This window comes from Columba livia, chromosome 16 (assembly GCF_036013475.1).
Source record: "Columba livia isolate bColLiv1 breed racing homer chromosome 16, bColLiv1.pat.W.v2, whole genome shotgun sequence".
In the NCBI taxonomy this organism is placed as follows: domain Eukaryota; kingdom Metazoa; phylum Chordata; class Aves; order Columbiformes; family Columbidae; genus Columba; species Columba livia.
In genome coordinates this window covers 2014935-2037537 of record NC_088617.1, presented here as the reverse complement: position 1 = coordinate 2037537, position 22603 = coordinate 2014935, and the positions used below count along the sequence as shown (strand labels likewise).

Genomic DNA, 22603 nt, shown 5'->3' with positions numbered 1-22603 from the left:
CAGCCTTGTGATGACAGGGTGCTCAAAGAGGGCAGCGCTTGTGTTGGAAACTCTGTTCAGGGCGATGTGTGACTTTCTTCCTCCTGGACAAGTCACAGGCCTTGAAGAAAGTCTGCAGTGAGAAGTTGGCCCATGATGTCATGGAACTGGTCCAGGACAGGCTGAGCCTGTATGAGCAGGGCAAGGCAGACTGAAAGATAGAGCGCGCAGATGCCTTTCCCATAAGAAAAAGCAGGACCATGTCTTGGCTTAGGCCATGTCTAAGCTTGAGCCCTGCCTTGGAGAGAGAAGGAGGCCCAGGATGGATCGGCAGGGCCCTCTGTCATGGCTGAAGGGCATGGGCAGCACTGTGGAGGTGCAGGGAAAGCCTGATGAGATGAGAACTGCAGCCAGTGCAGATGCCAGCACTGGATTTGCAGGTGCAGCAAATCTTTGCCTACAAATACTTGGGAAGCATCTGGCTCCTCTCCAGCATAGCAAAACCTGCAGGTGCCAGTTTGGCATGTCTGCCAGCCCAGTCCCCTCTGCCACTGCTCCCACCCTGGCAGAAGGCACTTGGTCTGGCGGTGGGGCTGGGGATGGCAGGACAGCACAGAGAGCAGCCACGCAGGAGGAGATTACTCCTCCCTCATGAGGAGTGGTATGGGGCTCTCAGTGTCTGCTCTCTTCCTGCCTGTGGGGAAAAGGGACTGGAGAGATTTGTTGTAGGGGAGCAGAGCTGTCACTTCGTGCCTCATCCCCCACATCTGCCCCACAGGAGAATCTTAACAAGCTGATGACCAACCTGCGCTCCACTCAGCCCCACTTTGTCCGCTGCATCATCCCCAATGAGACAAAGACCCCAGGTATGTATGGACTGAGACAGCACCCTGGCAGTCCCTTTGGGTGACATCCACATGTGGGAGGTGGCAGGGACTCTTGCACCCTCTTTCTGCCCAGCCCTTTTCTTTCAGCATTTCTGTGGTCACTGAGGCCATCTCAGTGTGGAAATGCCTGTAACCCATGCCAATCTCCTCTACTGGGGAGAATGAGTTTTGCCAGGCTCCCCGTTTGGCTGTGTATTGATGGTTGGGCTGCCTTGCACTCGTGTGTAACAGCAGGCAAGGATGAGTCTTTCAGGCTGATTGATTCCCACTGTCCGAAGCCCAGGCTGCAGCATTGCTGCTCAGCATAGCCCTGCAGGACAGGTTAACACCTGTGTTCAAAATCATGGGCTGTTTCCAGAGTTCAGATCCACGCTACAGCTCCATTTCCCCTGTCCGCTTGGACTGAATGCATGTTCCATCCCTCTTCTCACCTGCAGGAGCCATGGATTCCTTCCTGGTGCTGCACCAGCTGCGATGTAACGGTGTCCTTGAAGGTATCCGCATCTGCCGTAAGGGATTCCCCAACAGGATCCTCTATGCAGACTTCAAGCAGCGGTAACTCCCTCTTCTTCCTCACCCAGCAACCCACACGTGTTCTGTGGGGAGACAGACTTGCCCTGGCTCTGACCCACTCCCCAGCTTGTGCAGGACTGGGCTAAACCACCACGACATTCCCAGTGCACGTGCAGTTTGGGAAAGCTCTGCTGCTGGCTCTGTGGTGATAGACATGGATAGTCTGGTGCCAGACACGATGAGACAGCAGGGCTGGTGATGTCTGAGGTGCTGAATGCAGAGCTGGTGCAGGCAGATAGTGGCAAGGCTCAGGTCCTCTAATCCTAGCTCAGGTTTCTCTATGCCCTTGGGATCGTTCACGTTCTCCAGGCTGGCCCCATCCACCCTGCTTAGCCTGGGCCTGACCGGGTGTGGTGAGGCCAGTAGCCTCTACCTGCAGTCTTCCTTCTGTTCAGGGACTAAGATCTGGCGGGGTTCCCTGGTGTCTGCCCTGCGGGAGAACCCATACTGCACCTTGGAGCCCCAGCCTGTGCTGCAGCGACATGTGTCCAGGGGAAACTGGCATAGCTGGGGTACAGAGGTGATGATGAAGCCACCAACTCTGTGCTGGGGTTCTCTTGCATATCCCCCCTCTGCTTTGTCCCTGCAGCTACCGTATCCTGAATCCAGCAGCCATTCCAGATGACAAGTTTGTGGACAGCAGAAAGGCCACAGAGAAGCTGCTGAGCTCCCTGGAGCTGGACCACTCACAGTACAAGTTTGGTCATACCAAGGTGAGACCAGGCAGCTGGTCCTTGGGAGGGAGATGTTGCCCCTCCTGTCTCTCTACAATCCCGGTTGCTCCCCCTGCCCAACTTGCTCGCTGCCTGGCCACAGCCCTGCAGAAGCCCTGCACAGGACTGAGGAGGGCAGAGGAAGAAGCAGGTTCAGAAGAAACAGGTCTGAGCAGAAGATCACTGCTGCCTGACCTCCTACCACCCAACACAGCACCTAGTCCCTGCTGGTGGATATGAAGGGATGTGCACAGGGCAAGGAGACTTGGTGCCCAGCTGTGCCTGTGCCTTGTGCGGGTTCAGCTCCAAGCAGAGCAGAGTGTGGGTGCGTGCCTGTGCAGGGCACCTAAACCTCTATCACAAAGCCCTCGCTGCTCTGTCCGTCCCTGCTCTGGGCCATGTGTAGCCCAGGTCCATGACAGGTTGTGTTACCCCTTAGCTCTCTGTCCTCTCTGCAGCTGACTCCGTTCTCACTGCCTTGCCCCACAGGTGTTTTTTAAGGCTGGTTTGCTGGGTTTACTGGAAGAGATGCGAGATGAGCGTCTAGCCAAGATCTTGACCATGCTGCAGGCCAGAATTCGTGGGCACCTCATGCGCATTGAGTACCAGAAGATCATCAGCAGGAGGTAGAGTTGTGGGGGGAAGCAGACCTTTGTGAGCATGTTCCTTCTATTCATTGGCTGAGAGGGCGTTGGAATCATATCATTCCTACTAATCGGCTGATGACAGGGCCGAGCAGAAGCTAACACAGCTGCCCTCCAAGCTGTACTCTATAACCGAATTGGAGACATCGGTCTAATCCTAAGTATAGCCTGACTTGCTTCCACTACAAACACCTGAGAAATTCAACAAGCCACCTCTACCACCTCTATCATTCCTTCTATACATTTTGGGGGGTTTGACCTCTGGGGTTTGGCTATGGCTGGCGGTGTTTGGGTAATGCCCAGTTCTGGGTGAAGGCAGACCTGTGAGAAGTCTGACATGTGCCTGGCAGGGAGGGTCAGTGTATCTAGGTGGGGGGATCCTTTGGTTTCCTCTGAAAGATTCAGGGGGCTGCAGAGTGAGGAGACCTGATGGCCAGGCCACACCACTCATCCCACCAGGGCCACTACAGTGTGCAGACGAAGTGCCATTTGTCCAGCATACTGCTACTTGTGGAGAATAGAGCCATGTCCAGGCCTGCAAAAGCCAGGTCTGTGCTGTAGTGAGGATGTGACGTGGAATCTACACCTATGATGATGCTGTGCTTGTACCCCTCCAGGGAAGCCCTCTATACCATCCAGTGGAACATCCGGGCCTTCAATGCTGTCAAGAACTGGTCCTGGATGAAGCTGTTCTTCAAGATCAAGCCTTTACTCAAGTCTGCTCAGACTGAGAAGGAAATGTCCAACCTGAAGGAGGAGTTCCAGAAGCTGAAGGAGGCTCTGGAGAAGTCTGAGGCTAAGAGGAAGGAGCTGGAAGAGAAGCAGGTCTCCATGATCCAGGAGAAGAATGACCTGGCTCTCCAGCTACAGGCAGTGAGTGCCTCACCCTCTCTCTGCAAGTGTAAACGTAGTGCAGGGTCCATGGGTAGAAGGAGCAGAGCATGATAGATCTCTCCTTCAGCCTCTTGCTGTTCTGAGACCCCCCTCATTGCCACAGTCTGTTTGAAATGTGATTTTAAACTTGGTGTAAACCTGAAGCAGCACCACAGACTTGCCATCTCAGGGCTGCTGCAAATATTAATGTTCTCCTGGCTCTGGAAAGGGTGATCTCCTCACAAGGAGGTGGGTGAGATGGCAATGTTTGCTCACCAAACCATGGCTAATCTGTGCCAAGAAGTGTCAATCCAGTGTTTCTTTCTTCTGGAAAGATTTAATTGCTATTAGGTCTTTGGCCCTGGTTAGTGTTAGTGGTTGTCCCATGGATGTTCAAAATAGGCAGTGACTGGAGCTGTCTTCTTTTTCATACACCTGAACATCTTGGGCTTGCTCTGTCCCTTCCACAATGAGAGCTTTATCTCTGGGCCAGGTTAGCATGGTGAGAGCCTGCCAGTATGCTCTTGGGGCAGTAGATGAGCACTGTCCCTCCTGTGCCTGTCCCAGGAACAAGATAACCTGGCAGATGCAGAGGAACGCTGTGACCTGCTGATCAAGTCCAAGATCCAGCTGGAGGCCAAGGTGAAGGAGCTGACAGAGCGTCTAGAGGATGAGGAGGAGATGAACTCAGACCTCACCGCCAAGAAGCGCAAGCTGGAGGATGAGTGTGCAGAGCTGAAGAAGGACATTGATGATCTAGAGATCACACTGGCCAAGGTGGAGAAGGAGAAGCATGCCACAGAGAACAAGGTAATGGACCCTCCCTGCAGAGTACAGCATCATTGCCCAGAGGCCTTGGTGCTTTTGGGGGCGCCAAAGAGAAATGTCAGGGACAAGGCTGCTGGTGTGTGGGAGCTGGGGCAGGGCAGTGCGAAAAGGTGTGGAAGAGGTCAAAACCTTCTGGGCTCCTGCCTCATTGCACAGGAGTGCTATGGGCAACCAGTTCTGTGCAATGGCAAGTGATTTGGGACACTGGCAAACCACCTGGTGGAACCAGCCTGGCCAAGAGGAGAGGGGCTGGCTGCTGCTGTGTTGCCAAGCTACTGTTGCCCATGAACTCCTGCCGTTCATGAGTCAGGCTGATGCTTTCGCTTTGCTTCCCCTGTTTCTGAGAAGACACACTTAATTTTTGACCCCACTGATGTAGGTTAAAAACCTGATTGAAGAGATGGCTGCTTTGGATGAGATCATTGCCAAGCTGACAAAAGAGAAGAAAGCACTGCAAGAAGCCCACCAGCAGGCCCTAGATGACCTGCAGGCTGAGGAAGACAAGGTCAACACGCTGACCAAAGCCAAGGTCAAACTGGAGCAGCAAGTGGATGATGTGAGTCATGGGATGGTGACAGAGAAGTGAGAGAGGTTTGAGTCACACCTCCAGGGGAGCACAAAGGCTTTCCCTTAGCGGGATCTGGAGAGTGGGGTTGTTATCTGGTCCCCATTTAATACGGCCAGTTGACTAATAAGCCCATTGACAAACTGCCCGACCAAAGAAGTGGTGCAGAGAACCCCATGGAGAGCAGTCCTGGCCTGAGGGAATGGTACTGGATCTTGGGGCTGGGTGAAACTCCCACAGCAATGGACATGGGGAAGGTTGGGGCTACAGAAGGTTCTTTCCCTCCCTAACCTGTCTCACTTCATTCACCAGCTGGAATGTTCTCTTGAACAAGAAAAGAAAGTCCGCATGGACCTGGAAAGAGCAAAGAGAAAGCTTGAAGGAGACCTGAAGTTGACACAAGAGTCTGTGATGGATCTGGAGAATGACAAACAACAGCTGGAGGAAAAACTGAAGAAGTGAGTGTGTGATATGTGCCTGGGCTGTGTGCTCGCTCTGCCAGGACAGTACCCACCTCTACACCAAGGTGACATGTGGCCTCTGTTGGGATGTGGCTTTGAGCCCTGCTGGTGTGGTCAGTCCAGACAAAATGAGTGCTGAGTTTCCCTGGGCACTGTGTGGAGATGCTGAGGAGTTTGTCAGCTGCACAGACTAATAGATTAGGGCATGATAGACTTTCCTCTGTACATGGGGTTGGAGGGGAGAGACTTGCCTGACAGGATCCTAATGCAGAGCTGGGACCTCAGCTGAAGTAGAGACTTCAGCACTCGTGTCCCATTCTTGTTGGGGAACTGGAGAACAATACCTGAGGACCTCATGGAAAGCCTCAAAGCCAGGTTCCCTGCCAGTTTGGCCACTCCAGCCTTCCCTCAGAGCCGTCAATATGCTTCTTCTTACCCCTGCAGCCCCTGTCCTCTGTGGGTGGGTTTTTTTGTCCTCTAGACCTGGGTGTTACAGTGCAGGGAACGATATTCCTCTGGCTTTAGGTGCCAGGGGGACTTGGCAGGACAGTGTTTGTCTGACCACAGGCTCTGTGCTCTTTCTGTACAGGAAAGATTTTGAAATGAGTCAACTGAATTCAAGGATTGAAGACGGGCAAGTGACTGAGGCCCAGCTGCAGAAGAAGATCAAGGAGCTCCAGGTATGGCAGGAAGAAGGAGTCCTAAATTTCCATCAGATGTAATGTGCCGAGGGGTCTGCATAGGCCAGTCCATCTCTGAGCACAGGGGCATCTTTTTGGCAGAAGTGTGATGAAAAAACCTGGCATTGTTAGCAGGAGCAAAGCCCTCTGCCAAAACACAGTAGACTGAAAATTAAAGAATGAATTATTGAGGTGAACACTAGTACCAGCATGGGGAACAGCTTCTAGGATGTAGTTCTCTGGCCAGACTAAAACTGTAAATCCGGTGCCCAAACTCTGAGGATCTAAATCTAGTATGTTGGGCTGCTTCCTATCAGACAGATGCCAAGATTCAGGCTTGTTTGTATGGAGGTTCCCACTGAAAAGAAACTGATAATAATCAGCCTGGACCCTGACGACAGGGCACAGAGCAGGAGCTCTGCAAAACAGGCTACCGAGGAGCTCCAGGCAGGCCTGTCCCAGAGAATCCCAAAACAGCTCAAGCATTTCCTCCAGGCTTAATGCTCCCCAGTATCAGAGGAGACACTTTGCTCCATTTTGGGGAGAAAAGCTGCTGGGAGCTTCACCAGGTTACCGCCTCGTTCTGTCTCTGCCAGGCCCGCATCGAGGAGCTGGAGGAGGAGCTGGAGGCCGAGCGTGCTGCCAGAGCCAAGGTGGAGAAGCAGCGGGCAGAGGTGTCGCGGGAGCTGGAGGAGCTGAGCGAGCGGCTGGAGGAGGCTGGTGGGGCGACGGCCACGCAGCTGGAGATGAACAAGAAGCGGGAAGCAGAGTTCCTGAAGCTGCGGCGGGACCTGGAGGAGGCGACTCTGCAGCACGAGTCCACGGCGGCCGCCCTGCGCAAGAAGCACGCGGACAGCGTGGCGGAGCTCAGCGAGCAGATCGACAACCTGCAGCGCGTCAAGCAGAAGCTGGAGAAGGAGAAGAGTGAGATGAAGATGGAGGTGGATGACCTGTCGTCCAACATTGAATACCTCACCAAGAACAAGGTGCGCACTGGCTCTGTATGGGGCAGGTTCATCTCTTTGGTGAACATCGGTGCAACTGGTCACAGTGTGTTCGGCGCAGCCACGTACGTGGGATGTTATCCTGGGTAGCTCTTTGCCATGGCCAAGTCCCTCTTTTTCACCAGGTATAGCTTGTCCTTGTGTTACTACGGCAATGCTTACAGGGTGCTTTGCTTGTCCTAGTCAAGTCTGGATGATCTGGCCAGACAGGATGAGAGGAAATGGCCTCAAGTTGCATCAAGTGAGGTTTAGACTGGATATTAGGAAAAAATTCTTCATGGAAAGGGCTGTCAGGCATTGGAACAGGCTGCCCAGGGCAGTGGTGGAGTCACCATCCCTGGAGGGGTTTAAAAGACATGGAGATGAGGTTCTTAGGGATGTGATTTAGTGCTAGATTATGGTTGGACACGGTGATCCTGAGGGTCTCTTCCAGCCAAAATGAGTCTATGATTCTATGACATTTCCTGGGAGACTGGCTGCCGAGAGCTCCTGTGAGCTCAGCAGAGACACGAGCTCTAGCAGGCTCCTGCTCTCCACCTTGAGCGCACATGGGATGAGCCGAGCAGGGCAGCGAGGTCCCAGGGTGGTGCAGCAGCTGAGCCCGTCCTGGGAGAGCGGTGCTTTAGGGGAAGAGCCGGGTCTGACGTGGGCTTTGCCTGGCGTGTGCAGGCCACCGCTGAGAAGCTGTGCCGCACCTATGAGGACCAGCTGAGCGAGGCCAAGTCCAAAGTGGACGAGCTGCAGCGACAACTGACCGACGTGAGCACGCAGCGGGGCCGGCTGCAGACTGAGAATGGTAGGTGGGCACAGCAGCCATGGGACATGTGGCTTTTCTGCGGTTGGTCTTCCACTGGGCCATTTGAGCTGAGGAGCCGTGGTTCAGCTGGACAGACCATTCTGCTCCTCCTATGGATGAAAAAAATAGCAGGAGCTGCATCTGGAGTGGAGCAGAGCGGGATGTCTGTGTTGGACCTTCACTTACAACTTGCAGACATGCCATATAGCTTGGCAAGGCAGAGGAACTCTGTGGTGACACTGGTTATGCTTGGGGACATGCTGTGACTTTGGGTATCAAGAGGGGTTTTCTGGCTGGTGTACTTTGCCTTTAGCTGCCGGTACCTGTGCCCACGGGCCCCAGCCTGCCTGGGTGGGGATACAGCTGGGACTGCTGGGGGTCTTCATGCAGCTCTGGGGGAGGGCAGGTTATGGCAATTTGCAGCCTTTTGGCCCCAAAATAGCTGGCTTGCCTTTGTTTGAACCCAGGGGAGCTGAGTCGGCTGCTGGAGGAAAAAGAGTCCTTTATCAACCAGCTGAGCCGCGGCAAGACCTCATTCACACAGAACATCGAGGAACTCAAGAGGCAGCTGGAAGAAGAGACCAAGGTGAGACCAAGCAGTGGAACAGGCTGCCCAGGGCAGTGGTGGAGTCACCATCCCTGGAGGGGTTTAAAGAACATGGAGACGAGGTTCTTAGGGACATGGGTCAGTGCCAGGGTTGCGTTAGGTTTAGATTCTCTGATCTTAAGGGTCTCTTCCAACCAAGATGATTCTATGAGGCTGCTGGGGCATGGCTGATCTGAAGGGCTCAGAGAGACACAGATCTCAGGGAATGGGGACACATGTCACAGTGACCTGGCTTCTTGGACTGGGGAGGTGGGATGGAGCTGCACACAGGAGTCCCAGTGGCAGCTCTTAGCCTGGAAAAAACAGAAGTTCCCTCCTGCTGCCCTCAGTCCATGTGCCATGGCCAGTGTCCCAGAGCCCGGGGCCAGTGGCTCCTCTCATGAGCTCTTGGTTCCTCAGAGCAAGAACGCCCTGGCCCATGCCCTGCAAGCCTCCCGCCACGACTGCGACCTGCTGCGCGAGCAGTATGAGGAGGAGGTGGAGGCCAAGAGCGAGCTCCAGAGGAACTTGTCCAAGGCCAATGCAGAAGTAGCCCAGTGGAGAACCAAGTATGAGACAGATGCCATCCAGAGGACGGAGGAGCTGGAGGAAGCCAAGTGAGTCTCAAACAGGAGTCAGTTCTTCGCAGGTGGCAGGTTTCTGCTCAAGAATGGGGCTTTCACTGGCCCAGGCTGCCCAGGGGGGTTGTGGAGTCTCCTTCTCTGCAGACATTCCAACCCGCCTGGACACCTTCCTGTGTAACCTCATCTGGGTGTTCCTGCTCCATGGGGGGATTGCACTGGATGAGCTTTCCAGGGCCCTTCCAATCCCTGACATCCTGGGATTCTGTATGATTCTGTGTGATTGATTCTGTGTGATTCTCAGACCCCAGGGTGAGACTGCACCCTCCTTCCTGAACCTGAGGCTGTTTTGGGCAGGCTGTGGCCTCCTCTCCCTAGAGCAGTGGGGTGGGATGACACGTGGGATGAGAGCACTCATCTCTTGCTGTCCTCGGCAGGAAGAAACTGGCCATCCGGCTGCAGGAGGCGGAGGAGGCAGTGGAGGCTGCCCACGCCAAGTGCTCCTCGCTGGAAAAGACCAAGCACCGGCTGCAGACAGAGATCGAGGACCTCTCGGTGGACCTGGAACGTGCCAACTCAGCCTGCGCTGCCTTGGACAAGAAGCAGCGCAACTTCGACAGGATCCTGGCGGAGTGGAAGCAGAAGTATGAAGAGACCCAGGCAGAGCTGGAGGCATCGCAGAAGGAGTCACGTAGCTTGAGCACGGAGCTCTTCAAGCTCAAGAACGCCTATGAAGAGTCCCTGGACAACCTGGAGACCCTCAAGAGGGAGAACAAGAACCTGCAGGGTAGGTCTGGGCTCAGGCTCTCCCCACACACTGTTGGCTCCCCAGGGCAGCCCATGACTCCCCTGTTCTCAGCTATGAGGTGTGACGGGGGGGCAGGCCTGTAGGCAGGGAGCAGACACCACCTTTCTGCTCATCCAAGCCTGGCCCAGCCGGGAAGCCAGCACGTGTCCTGCCCTCTCGATGGGCAGTGTTACCTGGCTCTTGTTTCCACATGGTACATGGTTTGCTGCCACGAGTGCCATGGTTGGGGTATGTTGCTGGCTTGGGGGTGTTGCTCTTGGACCAGCAGGTCTCCACCTGTCCTTACACCTCTCCCATGCCCCCTCCTTCAACCAGGGCACAGGGGAACCCACCAGGGCCCAAGCAATGAGGGGGGTGCCTGTTCACCAAGCACAACCTCAGCTGCTTTCCAAGGGGCTGTGGGGACACGGGCCAGGCTTGGGCAAAGGGATGGGGAGGTCATCTGCATGGGGCTGGCTACGCAAAGGCTGTCCTGACCAAATGACCTTGTGTCCCTGCCAGAGGAAATTGCTGATCTGACCGACCAGATCAGTATGAGTGGAAAAACCATCCATGAGCTGGAGAAGCTGAAGAAAGCCCTGGAGAGTGAGAAGAGTGATATCCAGGCAGCTCTGGAGGAGGCTGAGGTGAGTCTGTGTTTCCCACTGATGCTCGCGCATGCCTGCTGCCCTCGAGAGCCCCTGTCCCACCAGCAGCACCGGTCAGGAGCGGTGACACACTGTGCTGGCAGCGTGACAGTCCTGAGCCGGGCTGCAACCCCTGGGCTGTGCTCGTGGGGGGTGAGAAGCCCCAGCGGGGCTTTGGGGTGGCTCCACCTGCTCATAGCGCAAGGCTGGGGGCAAGGCCAGGCTGGGGTGGGTGTCTGGGGAGATTTCCCCCCCAGGTCCACCTTCCTATGGCTGCTGCTCTCTCTAGGGAGCGCTGGAGCATGAGGAGAGCAAGACGCTGCGCATCCAGCTGGAGCTGAACCAGATCAAGGCTGATGTGGACAGGAAGCTGGCGGAGAAGGACGAGGAGTTTGAGAACCTGAGGTGTGTGCTGGGAGGGGACAGAGCTGGCACCATGGCCCTGACAACACTGCTCTGGACTGGCTGTCCCTGGGTGGTTGGGGCTGATGCATCGTCCCTCCCGCAGGCGCAATCACCAGCGCGCCATGGACTCCATGCAAGCAACGCTGGATGCAGAGGCCCGGGCCAAGAATGAGGCCGTCCGGCTGAGGAAGAAGATGGAGGGAGACCTGAATGAGATGGAGATCCAGCTCAGCCACGCCAACCGCCAGGCCGCTGAGTTCCAGAAACTGGGCCGCCAGCTCCAGGCCCAGCTCAAGGTTGGGCAGCCGCGGGGTGGGACTGTCCCTGCTGCCAGCCCCAGCTCCCTCCTGTCCCCGCTGACCCCGTGCTGCCCGGCAGGACCTGCAAATCGAGTTGGATGACACGCAACGCCACAACGATGACCTGAAGGAGCAGGCGGCCGCCCTGGAGCGCCGCAACAACCTGCTGCTGGCGGAGGTGGAGGAGCTGCGGGCAGCGCTGGAGCAGGCGGAGAGGAGCAGGAAGCTGGCGGAGCAGGAGCTGCTGGAGGCCACCGAGAGGGTCAACCTGCTCCACTCCCAGGTGAGGAACCAGCAGCTCCCAGGTCTCCGCTGGCACTGCGGAGCCAGGAGCCTGTTTGGCCATGGAGAGCGGCCGGTCCCTTTGACACTGCCCTGCTCTGCCTGCAGAACACAGGCCTGATCAACCAAAAGAAGAAACTGGAGACCGACATCTCGCAGCTAAGCAGTGAGGTGGAGGACGCAGTGCAGGAGTGCCGCAATGCTGAGGAGAAGGCGAAGAAGGCTATCACGGATGTAAGAGCGTGATGGGGATGGTGCAAGTTTGGCAAGGGGTTGGTGTATGGGAGGACAGGGGAGGAGGGTCTTGGATCTTCTGGCAGGGCTGCCTGGCCTTGCGGTGATGCCTCTGTGCTCTTGGCCTTGCAGGCTGCCATGATGGCCGAGGAGCTGAAGAAGGAGCAGGACACGAGTGCACACCTGGAGCGGATGAAGAAGAACATGGAGCAGACCATCAAGGACCTGCAGATGCGCCTGGATGAAGCAGAGCAGATTGCTCTCAAAGGGGGCAAGAAGCAGATCCAGAAGCTGGAGGCCAGGGTGAGAAGGCAGGGGCAGACCCCTGGTTGTGCACCACACTGGTGGTCTTCTGGCACTGCCCCAGCCCTCTGGGGCCAGGTTGGGCCACAGTGGGGCCCTGGGCAGTGGGGGACAGTCCCCAAGGACCTGCACACCTGGGCCAGCTCCCAGCCTTTGCTTGGGGTGGTTTAGCCTTGGTTGTGGCTGCTCTGAGCCTCTGTCCCCCACAGGTACGGGAACTGGAGGGAGAGCTGGATGCGGAGCAGAAGAAGACGGCTGAAGCCCAGAAGGGCATTCGCAAGTATGAGCGGAGGATCAAGGAGCTGAGCTACCAGGTACAGTGGTGCTGGGCACAGGTCCATCACAGCAGGACTTGACCCAAATCTCTTTGTGCTCAGATCCTTGTGTTACCAACACCCCACTCAAGCCCCCTGGCTGCTTCTGGGCTCCGTGGTGGGACTGACAGGAGTGGGACAAGCTTCTTTCTGTCCCAGCATCCCCCCCACTCTGTGGCTGTGTCCTGCCCCTTTGCCGGCACCTCCTCAGCAAAGGACTGGGGGACCAGGGGACATGTGGCCGGTGGCTGCTCTCTGCGTGAAGGGCCCTGGCACCAGTGGGACTCCGGGATAAAGGGATTGGGGCAGCTGGAGCTGTGGGGGTTTGCTGGGGTCCTGCTAACAGGGCTGGGGCGCTTGCAGGCTGAGGAGGACAGGAAGAACCTGGCACGGATGCAGGACCTGATTGACAAGCTGCAGAGCAAGGTCAAGAGCTACAAGCGGCAGTTCGAGGAGGCGGTAAGTGCCCGTCCCCACTGTGCTCTCCTGGGGCAGGGGACAGTGCTGGCCTTCCCCAGGGCTGCTGCGCGTGGCTGCGAGGGACAGAGGTTGTGAGGTGGATGTGGGGATGTCCTGGCTGTCCCCTCACCCTGTCCATGGCTCTCCAGGAGCAGCAGGCCAACTCCAACCTGGTGAAGTACCGCAAGGTGCAGCACGAGCTGGACGACGCCGAGGAACGCGCCGACATCGCCGAGACACAGGTCAACAAGCTGCGCGCCCGCACCAGGGAGGTCATTGTCTCCAAGGTAAGGCCACTGCTGTGGGGAGGGGACAGCTGGGCAGGCGCTCCTGCCAGCCCTGGAGCCGCTGGCCACATTCTGCCCAGTGCTGCTGTCCCCTCCGGCCAGGACCTGAGGGGTGGCAGAGCTCTTGATCTCCAGAGCCAGGATCTCACCAAAGCCATTTTGTTTTGTTTTTTGCCAGCATGAGTAGCAGGAGCCCGGCTGCCCGCCCTGCCCTGTCCCCAGCCCTAGTGTGGTGGCACATGGCTGCAACAGTCACTGCCAGCTTTGCACTGTGTGAATAAATGTAGATCTGCAAGGACTTGCTCTGGTGTGTCTGTCATGGGGTACATCACTCACAGCCTCCCCTCACCCCACTCCCGTGCCCCAGATTGCTCCAGGCTTTAGGCAGGATTTGGGCAAAGGGCCCTTTCCTCACCCCTTTCCCCCCAAGCACTTCATTCTTCTCTGAGCTGAGGCAGGGCAGGGGTGGATCACAGCACCCCGAGCCTGGTGCTCCTGGGGAGAACACCACACCCCCCAACTGTGGTCCTGCTGGGCAGAGCGAGGGTTGCTGCAGCTTTGGAAAACAGACTGCAAAGAAAGACATCTCCACTAATTTCTTTAAAATAGATTTCTTTAATAGTTTCCATTTAATATGTTTATTTGCAGTTAGTAAATTGGCATTAACCTGGGCAGCACAAACCTCAGCAGTCCATGGGGACAGTGCAGACTTCCAGAAGTATTTGTTAGTGACAAGGGTCTCACCTCCCCTCCCCTGCCCCAGCCCCCTGCACCTTCCCCTGCAGCCAGCACTACGCAGGACATGTCCTCCCCGTGCTCTCCAAAATAAGACAGAACAAGGACGAAGGACAGAGCTGGTCCCTCTCAAGATTGAGGCATCTGGTCTGTGACCCTCTGCAGACAAAGCCTTTCCCCAGGAGCCCAGCGCGCTCCCTCCTTGGAGCAGCTGCCGTGGGTTTGGTCCCTGTGCCACCCACCTCAGTGAGGACTCACGGCACTGTGCTGCCCCGCAGGGAGCCAGGGGGCAGGTTGGCATGAGAGCAGCTGGACCCAGGGAGTTTGGCCCCTAATTGTATGTTACATAAACACAGAGATGGAAATGAGACTCTGCAGGTTTACAGCAGCAATCGTTGGATGCACCAATTAACTAGACTATGGAAAAGGCATCCCTTAACTTAAAAGCCTTTTAATTTGAAGCATTTATTTTAAGTGTACATCTATTACAGTTGAGAAGAAGCAAAGATACACCAAAAACACAAATACCCAAGAACAAAAAAAGTACAGATGAGAAAGAAATCAGCTCAGTGGAGGGAAGGGGCAGGGGGGGACCTGATGAAGAACATAGAGTTGCAGCTGCTGTGGTGAGGAGCTCCCTGACACAGAGTGCGACCAGGGTGACGTCCCTGGAGCAGGGCAGGGGCTGCCCAGGGGATTCAGCCCCCCAAGGAGGGAACAAGCATCCCCAGGGGCTCCTGCAAGGCTCCAGGTTTCAGCAGCTCCAACCACCCCACAAGCACAAGCGAAGTACAGACTGCAAGTCCAGAGCAGGACACCCGAGTGTGAGAGAGGAGAAGGGTGACATTCCGAGAGCACGACCTGCACCCGTGGCTGGAAGCCTCATCCAGGCCCTGGCACAGGGATCCTCAGAGGGGGTTTCGTTCTTCTGGCAAAGATGAGAGACAGAACTCGACAGCTCTGGGACATCCTCATCACCGGGCGCTCTCCGGAGTCTGGACAGAGCTGAAGTCAAGTCATCTCATCAAATAAGTTAAGAAAATCTTTTAAAAATTCAGATGCATGTCTCAAAGAGAACTGTGTTCTTTTAGCTGGAGCTGCGAGATGTGTTTTTTTACTCAAATGCAGTGGCTCAGAACTTCAGACTATTTCATTCCTGGGAATCTGACTGTCTTAGAGCAACAGAATTAACGGAGCAGACAGGACACGTGCAGGTTTGGCAATCAGGATGGCCAAAACCTGACTCCCCTTTCCCAACACATCCTACAAAGTTACTTTTAACCAGGAGTGTTTATTCCCAGCATTTAACACATTCTGATTAAAACAGGCCAAGGAAAAACCTGACATCTCCAGTAAATATTGCACTTCAAGATTAACGTGTATGTTGATATTAAGGACTGAAAGCAGAGACTGACATAAGACTTCCAGGCAAAGCAGGTTAGCAGCAAGAGCAATGGTCCTGACAAGGATTTTAAAACCAAATTAGTTACCCAAGAAGGGACAAGCCGCAAGTTTAAAAAATTAGTACATTTTAATGCTAGTGCTCCGTGAAAAAGCCGCCCCCTGTTGCAATTCCACCACTGCTGAAATGTCTCTGTTCTCTGCAGCGTTGTAAAACGCCTTCGGGTGGGAAGGATCTGCAGGAGAGACAGGAGGAGCAGAGGTTCTCTCCTAATGCACAGACAAATTGAGTACCAAATGATCCAAAAGTCGATGGTAAAGAGGTGACTGGAGCTGGGGCTCTCAGGAATTAAAAGCACACACGCACACACTCACTCTAACCAACCCTGACCCCCCGATCCCAAACCCCGATGGAGGAGGGAGGGGAGCCCTGGCGGCGGCTCTGCCCACGGCTGGGGGGGCCCACGCAGGCTGGCTCCCCACACCTCACATCTGGAGGGCAATTCCTGTGCTTTTTGACTTGCTAATTCTGGTAGCCATGAGAGACAGTGACAACTACATTGGCACATAGAGTGTCCTCATCTGTCACCAAAAAAAAAATACATCTCTGACCAGCCACACTGGACTGGGACAGAGGAAAAATAATAATAAAGAGGCTTTTTTTGCAGGTGAATATTTTTATCCCAGAAGAACTGGAAGATACATCCCTGAATGTGTTGCCCAGAGAGCTTTCAAAGGCTCATCCATCAGAGATCGGAGATGGGGGCCGGGAGGGGGCCGGGGTTTTGACAATGCTCCACGGTTCCAAGCCGCACACACACACACACACTACACAGCGTATCCCTGAAAATCCACGGGCTGCGAGGTACCCTCCAAGCGCTGTCCATCAGAAGCCAGAGTGAAGAATTACTCCTCAGAAAAGTCTCTGTCAATGTCCATATACGCCTCGTCAATGTAGCTAACTATGGCACAGGGGGACGTCCGGTCGGGACTGAGCAGTATAGATACAGTCTCTTTCCAGTAGGTAAAACTAATACATGAGCTCTGTGGGAAGAGATGAAGAGGTTGGTTAACGTGGGCCACAGGCACCAACATGCAGTAGAAGACACATCCCAAAGCATTGAGCAGAGAGAATGGAAAAAAGTGACACCACCCAGCAAGCCTGTGTGGGCAGGCAGGACTGCGCTGAGCCGTCCACACACACGAGCCCCAACTTCTCCTTTGCTGTCACAAACTGACACCACAGTGCTGCAGATCGAGTCCATGCTGGCAGCCGCTCCCAGGGCTGACGGAGAAACAACACACCCTTCCTGCTCCCATCCCTCCTGCATCATTCCCTTAAGGCCAAGAGGCCTCTCCGGCAGCCTTACACCACAACGTGTATCACAGAACTGCAGACTGGTTGGGGCTGAAGGGACCTCTGGAGATCCACAGTCCAACCCCCCTGCTCACGCAGGGTCACAGAGCAGATCACACAGGGTCACATCCAGGGGGTTTGAATGTCTCAGCGAAGGAGACTCCACACCCGCTCTGGGCAGCCTGGGCCAGGCTCTGGCACCTCCCAGCAAACAAGTTTCTGCTCATGTTCAGATGGAGCCTCCTGTGTTCCAGTCTGTGCCTGTTGCCCCTCACCCTGGCGTTGGGCACCACTGAACAGAGTCTGGTCCATCCTCTGACACCCACCCTGGAGATACTTATAAACATAAATAAGGTCCCCTCTCTGTTTCTCTTCTCCAGGCTGAACAGCCCCAGCTTTCTCAGTCTTTCCTCATAAGAAAGATGCTCCAGACCTCCCATCATCTTTGTAGCTCTCTGCTGAACTCCCTCCAGTAATTCCTTGTCCTCCTTCAAGTGGGGAGCCCAGAACTGGACACAGTACTCCAGTACTGCCAGTACTACCCAAAGCCTTTACACACCGGACAACTATTTCCACCCCACCAGTGGCCCAAGTCACAGGCAGTACAGCAGCGTGTGTACACAGGGACAGGCCAGTTAAGATGCTACAACTCATCTGGGAGCTGGATTTTGTCCTCCCTCCGCATCCCCGTGCTGCCCACCTCCCCAGCCCTGCTGCACAGACCCGCTCAGCACCGCCAGGTCTCACTTCTTGTGAATCCTGTCTGCACGGAAACCCAGCACCTACGCTTGTGTTAGCCTGACTGCCTGGAGAATGGACTGTGCAATACGGTGTGAGAACCACCACAGGAAGTTACACTGTGGGGAGAACTTGTTCCCTTCTACCCTTCCCAGCCTCTCACTCCCCACTTTCACCAGGTGACTAGTAAACAGTGCTATGAGGGATTCTTGCTATGGGAAGAGGTTCACGTACATTTTCTAAGCAGGTGCTGTCTTTATCCTTGTTGAGGTAATGCTGTTGCCAGAATCGCAGGAGACTGTGGAAGTTGTTCAGGATGAAGCCTGGGTATTTTTCTGTATATTCCATCTGTTGCAAAGTGCGCAGATAAAAAGGTAGCTTTTCTTTCCTTCGAGCCAGCATTAGGATAACTAAACTTGTGTTCAAACAACTGACGTTTTCCTAAAAGTAAAAATGACACATTAGGTCAAACGAAGAAAAAACCAAAGCTGAGACATCACTTGTGCACATGTCCTTACAAAACATGCTCACGACAAGCACGCCGAGGTGCTCTTATATGTATTAAGAAAGAAGGGACATGGGTCTTCTGAAGAGAAGCGGGTTCCTCCCTGCTCCCAGCCCATTGCTGTGCAGCATCAGCAAGTTATCTCAGAGTTACGTCAGCTCTTTACCTGCGTAAGCGTCTGTACGTGAATAATATTAATGAGACGGAAAAGGAAGGACATCCTCATGGACATCTGGGACATATACGATAACAGGCGGCACTCTGACAGGACTTCGGCGACTGCAGCAAAAGGAAAAAGACAATCATCAGGTGCTTAACGTTCACACACTGGTCCAAGCAATCTGGCAACAAGGTGGCATTTTTCAAAATTTTCAAGGCTCAGACTTAAAATAAGCATTATAATGACCAAACGCATGCGCCCACCATTGCTTGTTCTTTACCTTTAGCATCAGACTGATTCTCAAATCGGTCCAGGGACAGCGTAATGCAGCGAACAAGCATGTTTGAGTCAACCAACGAACTGTTGATCTGATTTAAAAATACCTGAAACTAAAGAGAAATACTTCTTAGCGTTGCATTCAAAAACAAGCGAAAAAGTTCACCCTGTGTGAACACTCATAGATGAGGTCTGGCAGAACAGCGTTTCACACCCTTTTCAGAACCTGCATGGCCAAGAGATGTACTAAACCAATGACTCTGTTGGCACAAGGGGAACAGGGCAGCGAGCCCAAGCAGGAATTGCTACGCACAGGGTTTGGCGAGTAGGGCAACAATAAGTGTTCTCCAGATTCTTCAACACTGAAAGAGTTCAGTTCCTGAAGGTTATTGGAGAAATTGCCTTGAATTCTGAGCAGAAGCACCTAAACCATGTGCTTCAGCAACATAAAGAATCACAGACAAGGACAACTTCCCCTTCCCTTCAGAATACTGCCAAAATACTCAGATCTTTACCTTTTTGTTACATCTAATGAGAGTAAGAGCTGATCCACACTCCTGGGCCTGCCGCAGCCAGTCCACGCCAGCACTGGCACCATAGGCTGACCAAAGGTCCCTATAGCAAGTACTTTAAAAACCAAAGTGGTGCCAAGGTTCTGGTAACACAAAAACCTATTTTGAAGCTGGGTCCCTTCAATGAGACCAAGATTTCATACACTATTTGTTATGAATGACGGAGACGAGACAACGTGGCCGCTGGCCTCTGTAGTCCCTCCAGCTACACTTATTTTAAACAGCAGACAGCGCGTGGGAGGAATAGAGCAAGAGATTCATACAGAATGAGAATATTTAGAAGTACTAGATCAATAAGTAGGAAGCACACGAAGTATAAAGACAGATCCTCTAGAATCTGAGTTTATTTTCCAGAAAACAACCTGAAATTGAATAAATCTTTCTTATAAATAGATCTCTGCTTCTGTTCTCCAAGGTCTGACAGACCTAACAGCAACCAGAGAAAGATTCCAGTAACATAAGCAAGAGTATGACGGCATTCAAAACCTACCCAACAGCTGACGTTATATGCACAAAGTGCACAAGAGCATGACATCACTTCGCATAGAGCTGCCCGTTCTCCATCTACGTACGCAACTAAGTTTTATAGGTAATTACATCAGCCATGACTTCTTAAAATGTTCAAATAACATCAAAGACAGGCCTTTTTGCGGTATCAAATATTAAAGCCATCTCTGTGGAGAACTGCCCCCTCCTGAGCTCCAGTAAAAGATTTTTTGGAGCCTGGTTCAATGTCCACAACTATCAGCTGAACCCAAAACCGAGCGACTTCACATGAAATATTCTGCCCTTCTGAGCCCTGACCTCAGAGCTGCCTCATCACATCACGGGGCAACGTTTTCTTCATAGATCAGCACTTGCTGACACAAACATCTGGAAGCACATCTGGAAACATGAGTGTACACAGCACACATGCTCGGGAAGAGACTTTGGCAGCTCGCTCCTGCACCAAGCTCAACGGTCACACCAAAATCAGCAAGCGAACCTGAGTTTCTTAGTGCTACCTTTGGTTCCAAGAGCGTGTAATTTGACCCACTGGGGACAGCTTTTACAAATATTTACCTTCTCATCTGTGTTGATGTATTTGTTGAACCTCTTGAATGCATCAATATTGAATTTCATCAGTTCTCCCAGAAGGTCAAAGTAACTCTGAAGCACATCTCGTGATTTGCACTCACTATCAACAATGCAGTAGAGAATATGCTGGCATGGAAAGAAAACATGTTATTGCCACAGTTCAGCCCCAGGCAGGGCAGCAGTACAGTATAGACTGAGTATAGCATAGGGTGAGCTCTTCTCTTTAGTGACCAAAGACAGAGCCCAGGGAATGGCAGAAGATGTGCTGGGGGGGTCAGTTGGACATGAGGAAAAGGTTCTGCACCCAGAGGTGCTGGACACTGAACAGGCTCCCCAGGGAGGGGTCCTGGCCTCAACCTGACAGTGTTCAAGAAGAGACTGGACACCGTCCTCAGACACACGGGGTGACCTGTGGGGTGTCACTGCAGGGACAGGAGCTGGACTTGATGATCCTGTGGGTCCCTTCCAGCTCAGGACACTCTATGGTTCTGCTATATCAGCCTCCTGAGGATGCAGGCTACACAACCGGCCACCCCACACCTGGCTGCCACAAGCAGAATTCACAGATACTTTCATGAATTGCTCTATTCCCGGTGAATACTTAACACTACATTTTTATCCTCGTTTAAATTACAGATAAATCCTCCTCGATTGCTACGGAGATATGTTACAGAGGAAGCTTGACGTATACTTCATTACCTCCAGGAGTCCTCTCTTTAGCAGGAACATCTGGTCTGCATAGGACGTGGTGCCTCGCAGAAAACTTTCAACTGCTCTTGCTTGCCAAAACCTGGGAAATAGAATAAATGAAGTTCTAATTTTGGAGCAAAGGGAGTATTTTACCACAACTACAATATAAATCAAATTTCCTAATTGGTTTCACTCCAGTCTGAAGCTGGATTCAGACCTGTTGATCCTGCAGAAAACCACAGACTGCGGTGGGCACAAGGTCCAGCACCAGCTTTGCCATCATCCCTCACCTGGGCCAAGTGCAAACAAAACCACATCTTTTCACAGTTTATGATTTCACAGCTTCTGATTTTCAGCTGTTGTGAGCTGTATGACAACAAACTGGCTTCCCAGTCAACTCAAACCAGCATGTTAACGCACAAAGTGAACCCACCTGAAGGAGGATTCAGCTGGCTCCTTCTTCATGACCTGAAGCAGCCTGGTCAGCAAACCTCTTTTCCCATCACAGACAAGACTCCTAGAGCATGTGAAGATATTACAGCATGAGTGGAAGGGCTGGCAAGCACAGACCTTGTAGAACACTGAATCCAGTCTCTTCTCCAGAGCTTTTAATAATCACAATCCCAGTATTAGATACACAGTACAAATATTCATTAACTTTCATTACTAGTTCTACCAGTGGAAGAATTCTCCTCACTGTCTTGGGTGAAAGTCTGCAACACCTGCAACACGACTTCCAAATAAATCCTCAACAAAAATTAATCACTTTCTCCCAAAATTTTAATGATTTCAGGATGAGAGAGACGAGAAACTCCGCAGGTTGGAAAAAGCTGTTTACACGCTTGATCCGCTTCCTCTCAGCATGCTCATGGTGAATTTTTCCCCCTAAACACCTACTTCTTTTCAAACAAAGGGAGAAAGGTACTCCTGCTTAGAAAGAAAGGATCCCAGTAATACAGACACCATTTCTTCCCAATTAAGCACGGTATTATGATAATAATTATAATCTAGAAATCCTCTTAGAGAACTCCCTTTTGAAGCGAGGTAGATCTGCTCTGTGCAGACCAGGTTCCTGGTGATACCCTGGGAGTATCCTGACAAACAATTCCACAACGTTTTACCTTGTGAGGTTTGTACATCACAATCGTGTATTGAAGAGCTTATTAAATCCAAATAGGCAGTCTAACAGATACTCAAACATAACAGTAGTGATTCTGTAAGTGGTTTAACATGTTAATCTAATTTAGCTTATTCTAGTTATTATCTGCTATTAAAATAAAGACTGAGCAGACTCACATCTGTTTATACAGACTGGAAATGGACACTATGTTTGCAGAGACTGCTCCTGAACCTCTGAGGTTTATTAGTAGCAGCAGCTCACACATTACAGGGATCCCAGTTTATTTTCCAGGTCTGTAGTGAGAAAGGCCAGACTAACAGCCAGGCCCAGCAGATCATAAGGAAGCCTGGGCCATGAACTCAAACCTCCCATTTTAGGTGACTTTTGTCCTTAAGGCCTCTTACTCTGAGCACAAGCACACCTTAAGATTTGCTAATGACCACCAATATCACACAAACCTAGACACTCCCTCCTGAAACACGTCACTGAAATTAAAGCAAGTGTGGTGGACAGAAGGACCTCAAATGAAAGAGGTGACAACAAACCTGCCTGCAAAACACCAGGAGCTGCGAGCTAAACCCCCATCCCTGCTCACCTGTCTGTGTTGACAACTGCATCAACTTCAGGGATGTTGGCCTTATGGGAGATGGCGCTCAGCTCGTTAAGCTCTTGGCTGTTTAAAAGGAGATACTTGTTCCTAAAGCGAGACAGTTGGGGAGTAGGGGAGAAAAATACCATTAGTTTATGATGCGGACAAACATGAAGAGCAAAGCCAGCCACCCACG

At 52.9% G+C, this 22603-nt stretch overlaps 2 protein-coding genes across 3 annotated transcripts in view; one reads left to right on the top strand and one right to left on the bottom strand.

The window, feature by feature from the left end:
- MYH7B (myosin heavy chain 7B) overlaps nt 1-13485 on the top strand; it is a 29094-nt gene extending 15609 nt beyond the window's left edge. For both annotated transcript variants that reach the window (XM_021287865.2, XM_065031843.1), the window contains 24 exons: nt 758-845; nt 1304-1421; nt 2029-2152; nt 2642-2778; nt 3414-3669; nt 4237-4479; nt 4877-5053; nt 5375-5520; nt 6113-6203; nt 6800-7189; nt 7877-8003; nt 8471-8589; nt 9010-9206; nt 9608-9957; nt 10480-10604; nt 10894-11009; nt 11113-11305; nt 11388-11591; nt 11699-11824; nt 11957-12127; nt 12337-12441; nt 12805-12900; nt 13050-13187; nt 13366-13485. In XM_021287865.2, coding sequence (XP_021143540.2) covers nt 758-845; nt 1304-1421; nt 2029-2152; nt 2642-2778; nt 3414-3669; nt 4237-4479; nt 4877-5053; nt 5375-5520; nt 6113-6203; nt 6800-7189; nt 7877-8003; nt 8471-8589; nt 9010-9206; nt 9608-9957; nt 10480-10604; nt 10894-11009; nt 11113-11305; nt 11388-11591; nt 11699-11824; nt 11957-12127; nt 12337-12441; nt 12805-12900; nt 13050-13187; nt 13366-13374 — 3846 coding nt within the window. In that variant the 3' untranslated portion in view covers nt 13375-13485. The remainder of the gene's footprint in view (nt 1-757; nt 846-1303; nt 1422-2028; nt 2153-2641; nt 2779-3413; nt 3670-4236; nt 4480-4876; nt 5054-5374; nt 5521-6112; nt 6204-6799; nt 7190-7876; nt 8004-8470; nt 8590-9009; nt 9207-9607; nt 9958-10479; nt 10605-10893; nt 11010-11112; nt 11306-11387; nt 11592-11698; nt 11825-11956; nt 12128-12336; nt 12442-12804; nt 12901-13049; nt 13188-13365) is intronic.
- A 297-nt stretch (nt 13486-13782) lies between these two features.
- Nucleotides 13783-22603, bottom strand: part of TRPC4AP (transient receptor potential cation channel subfamily C member 4 associated protein) — a 31677-nt gene continuing 22856 nt past the window's right edge. Inside the window, exons 12-19 of the mRNA XM_065031844.1 lie at nt 22414-22515; nt 21132-21215; nt 20708-20798; nt 19994-20134; nt 18364-18472; nt 18090-18202; nt 17653-17859; nt 13783-16367 (exon numbers count right to left, since the gene is read on the bottom strand). Coding sequence (XP_064887916.1) covers nt 16230-16367; nt 17653-17859; nt 18090-18202; nt 18364-18472; nt 19994-20134; nt 20708-20798; nt 21132-21215; nt 22414-22515 — 985 coding nt within the window. The 3' untranslated portion in view covers nt 13783-16229. The remainder of the gene's footprint in view (nt 16368-17652; nt 17860-18089; nt 18203-18363; nt 18473-19993; nt 20135-20707; nt 20799-21131; nt 21216-22413; nt 22516-22603) is intronic.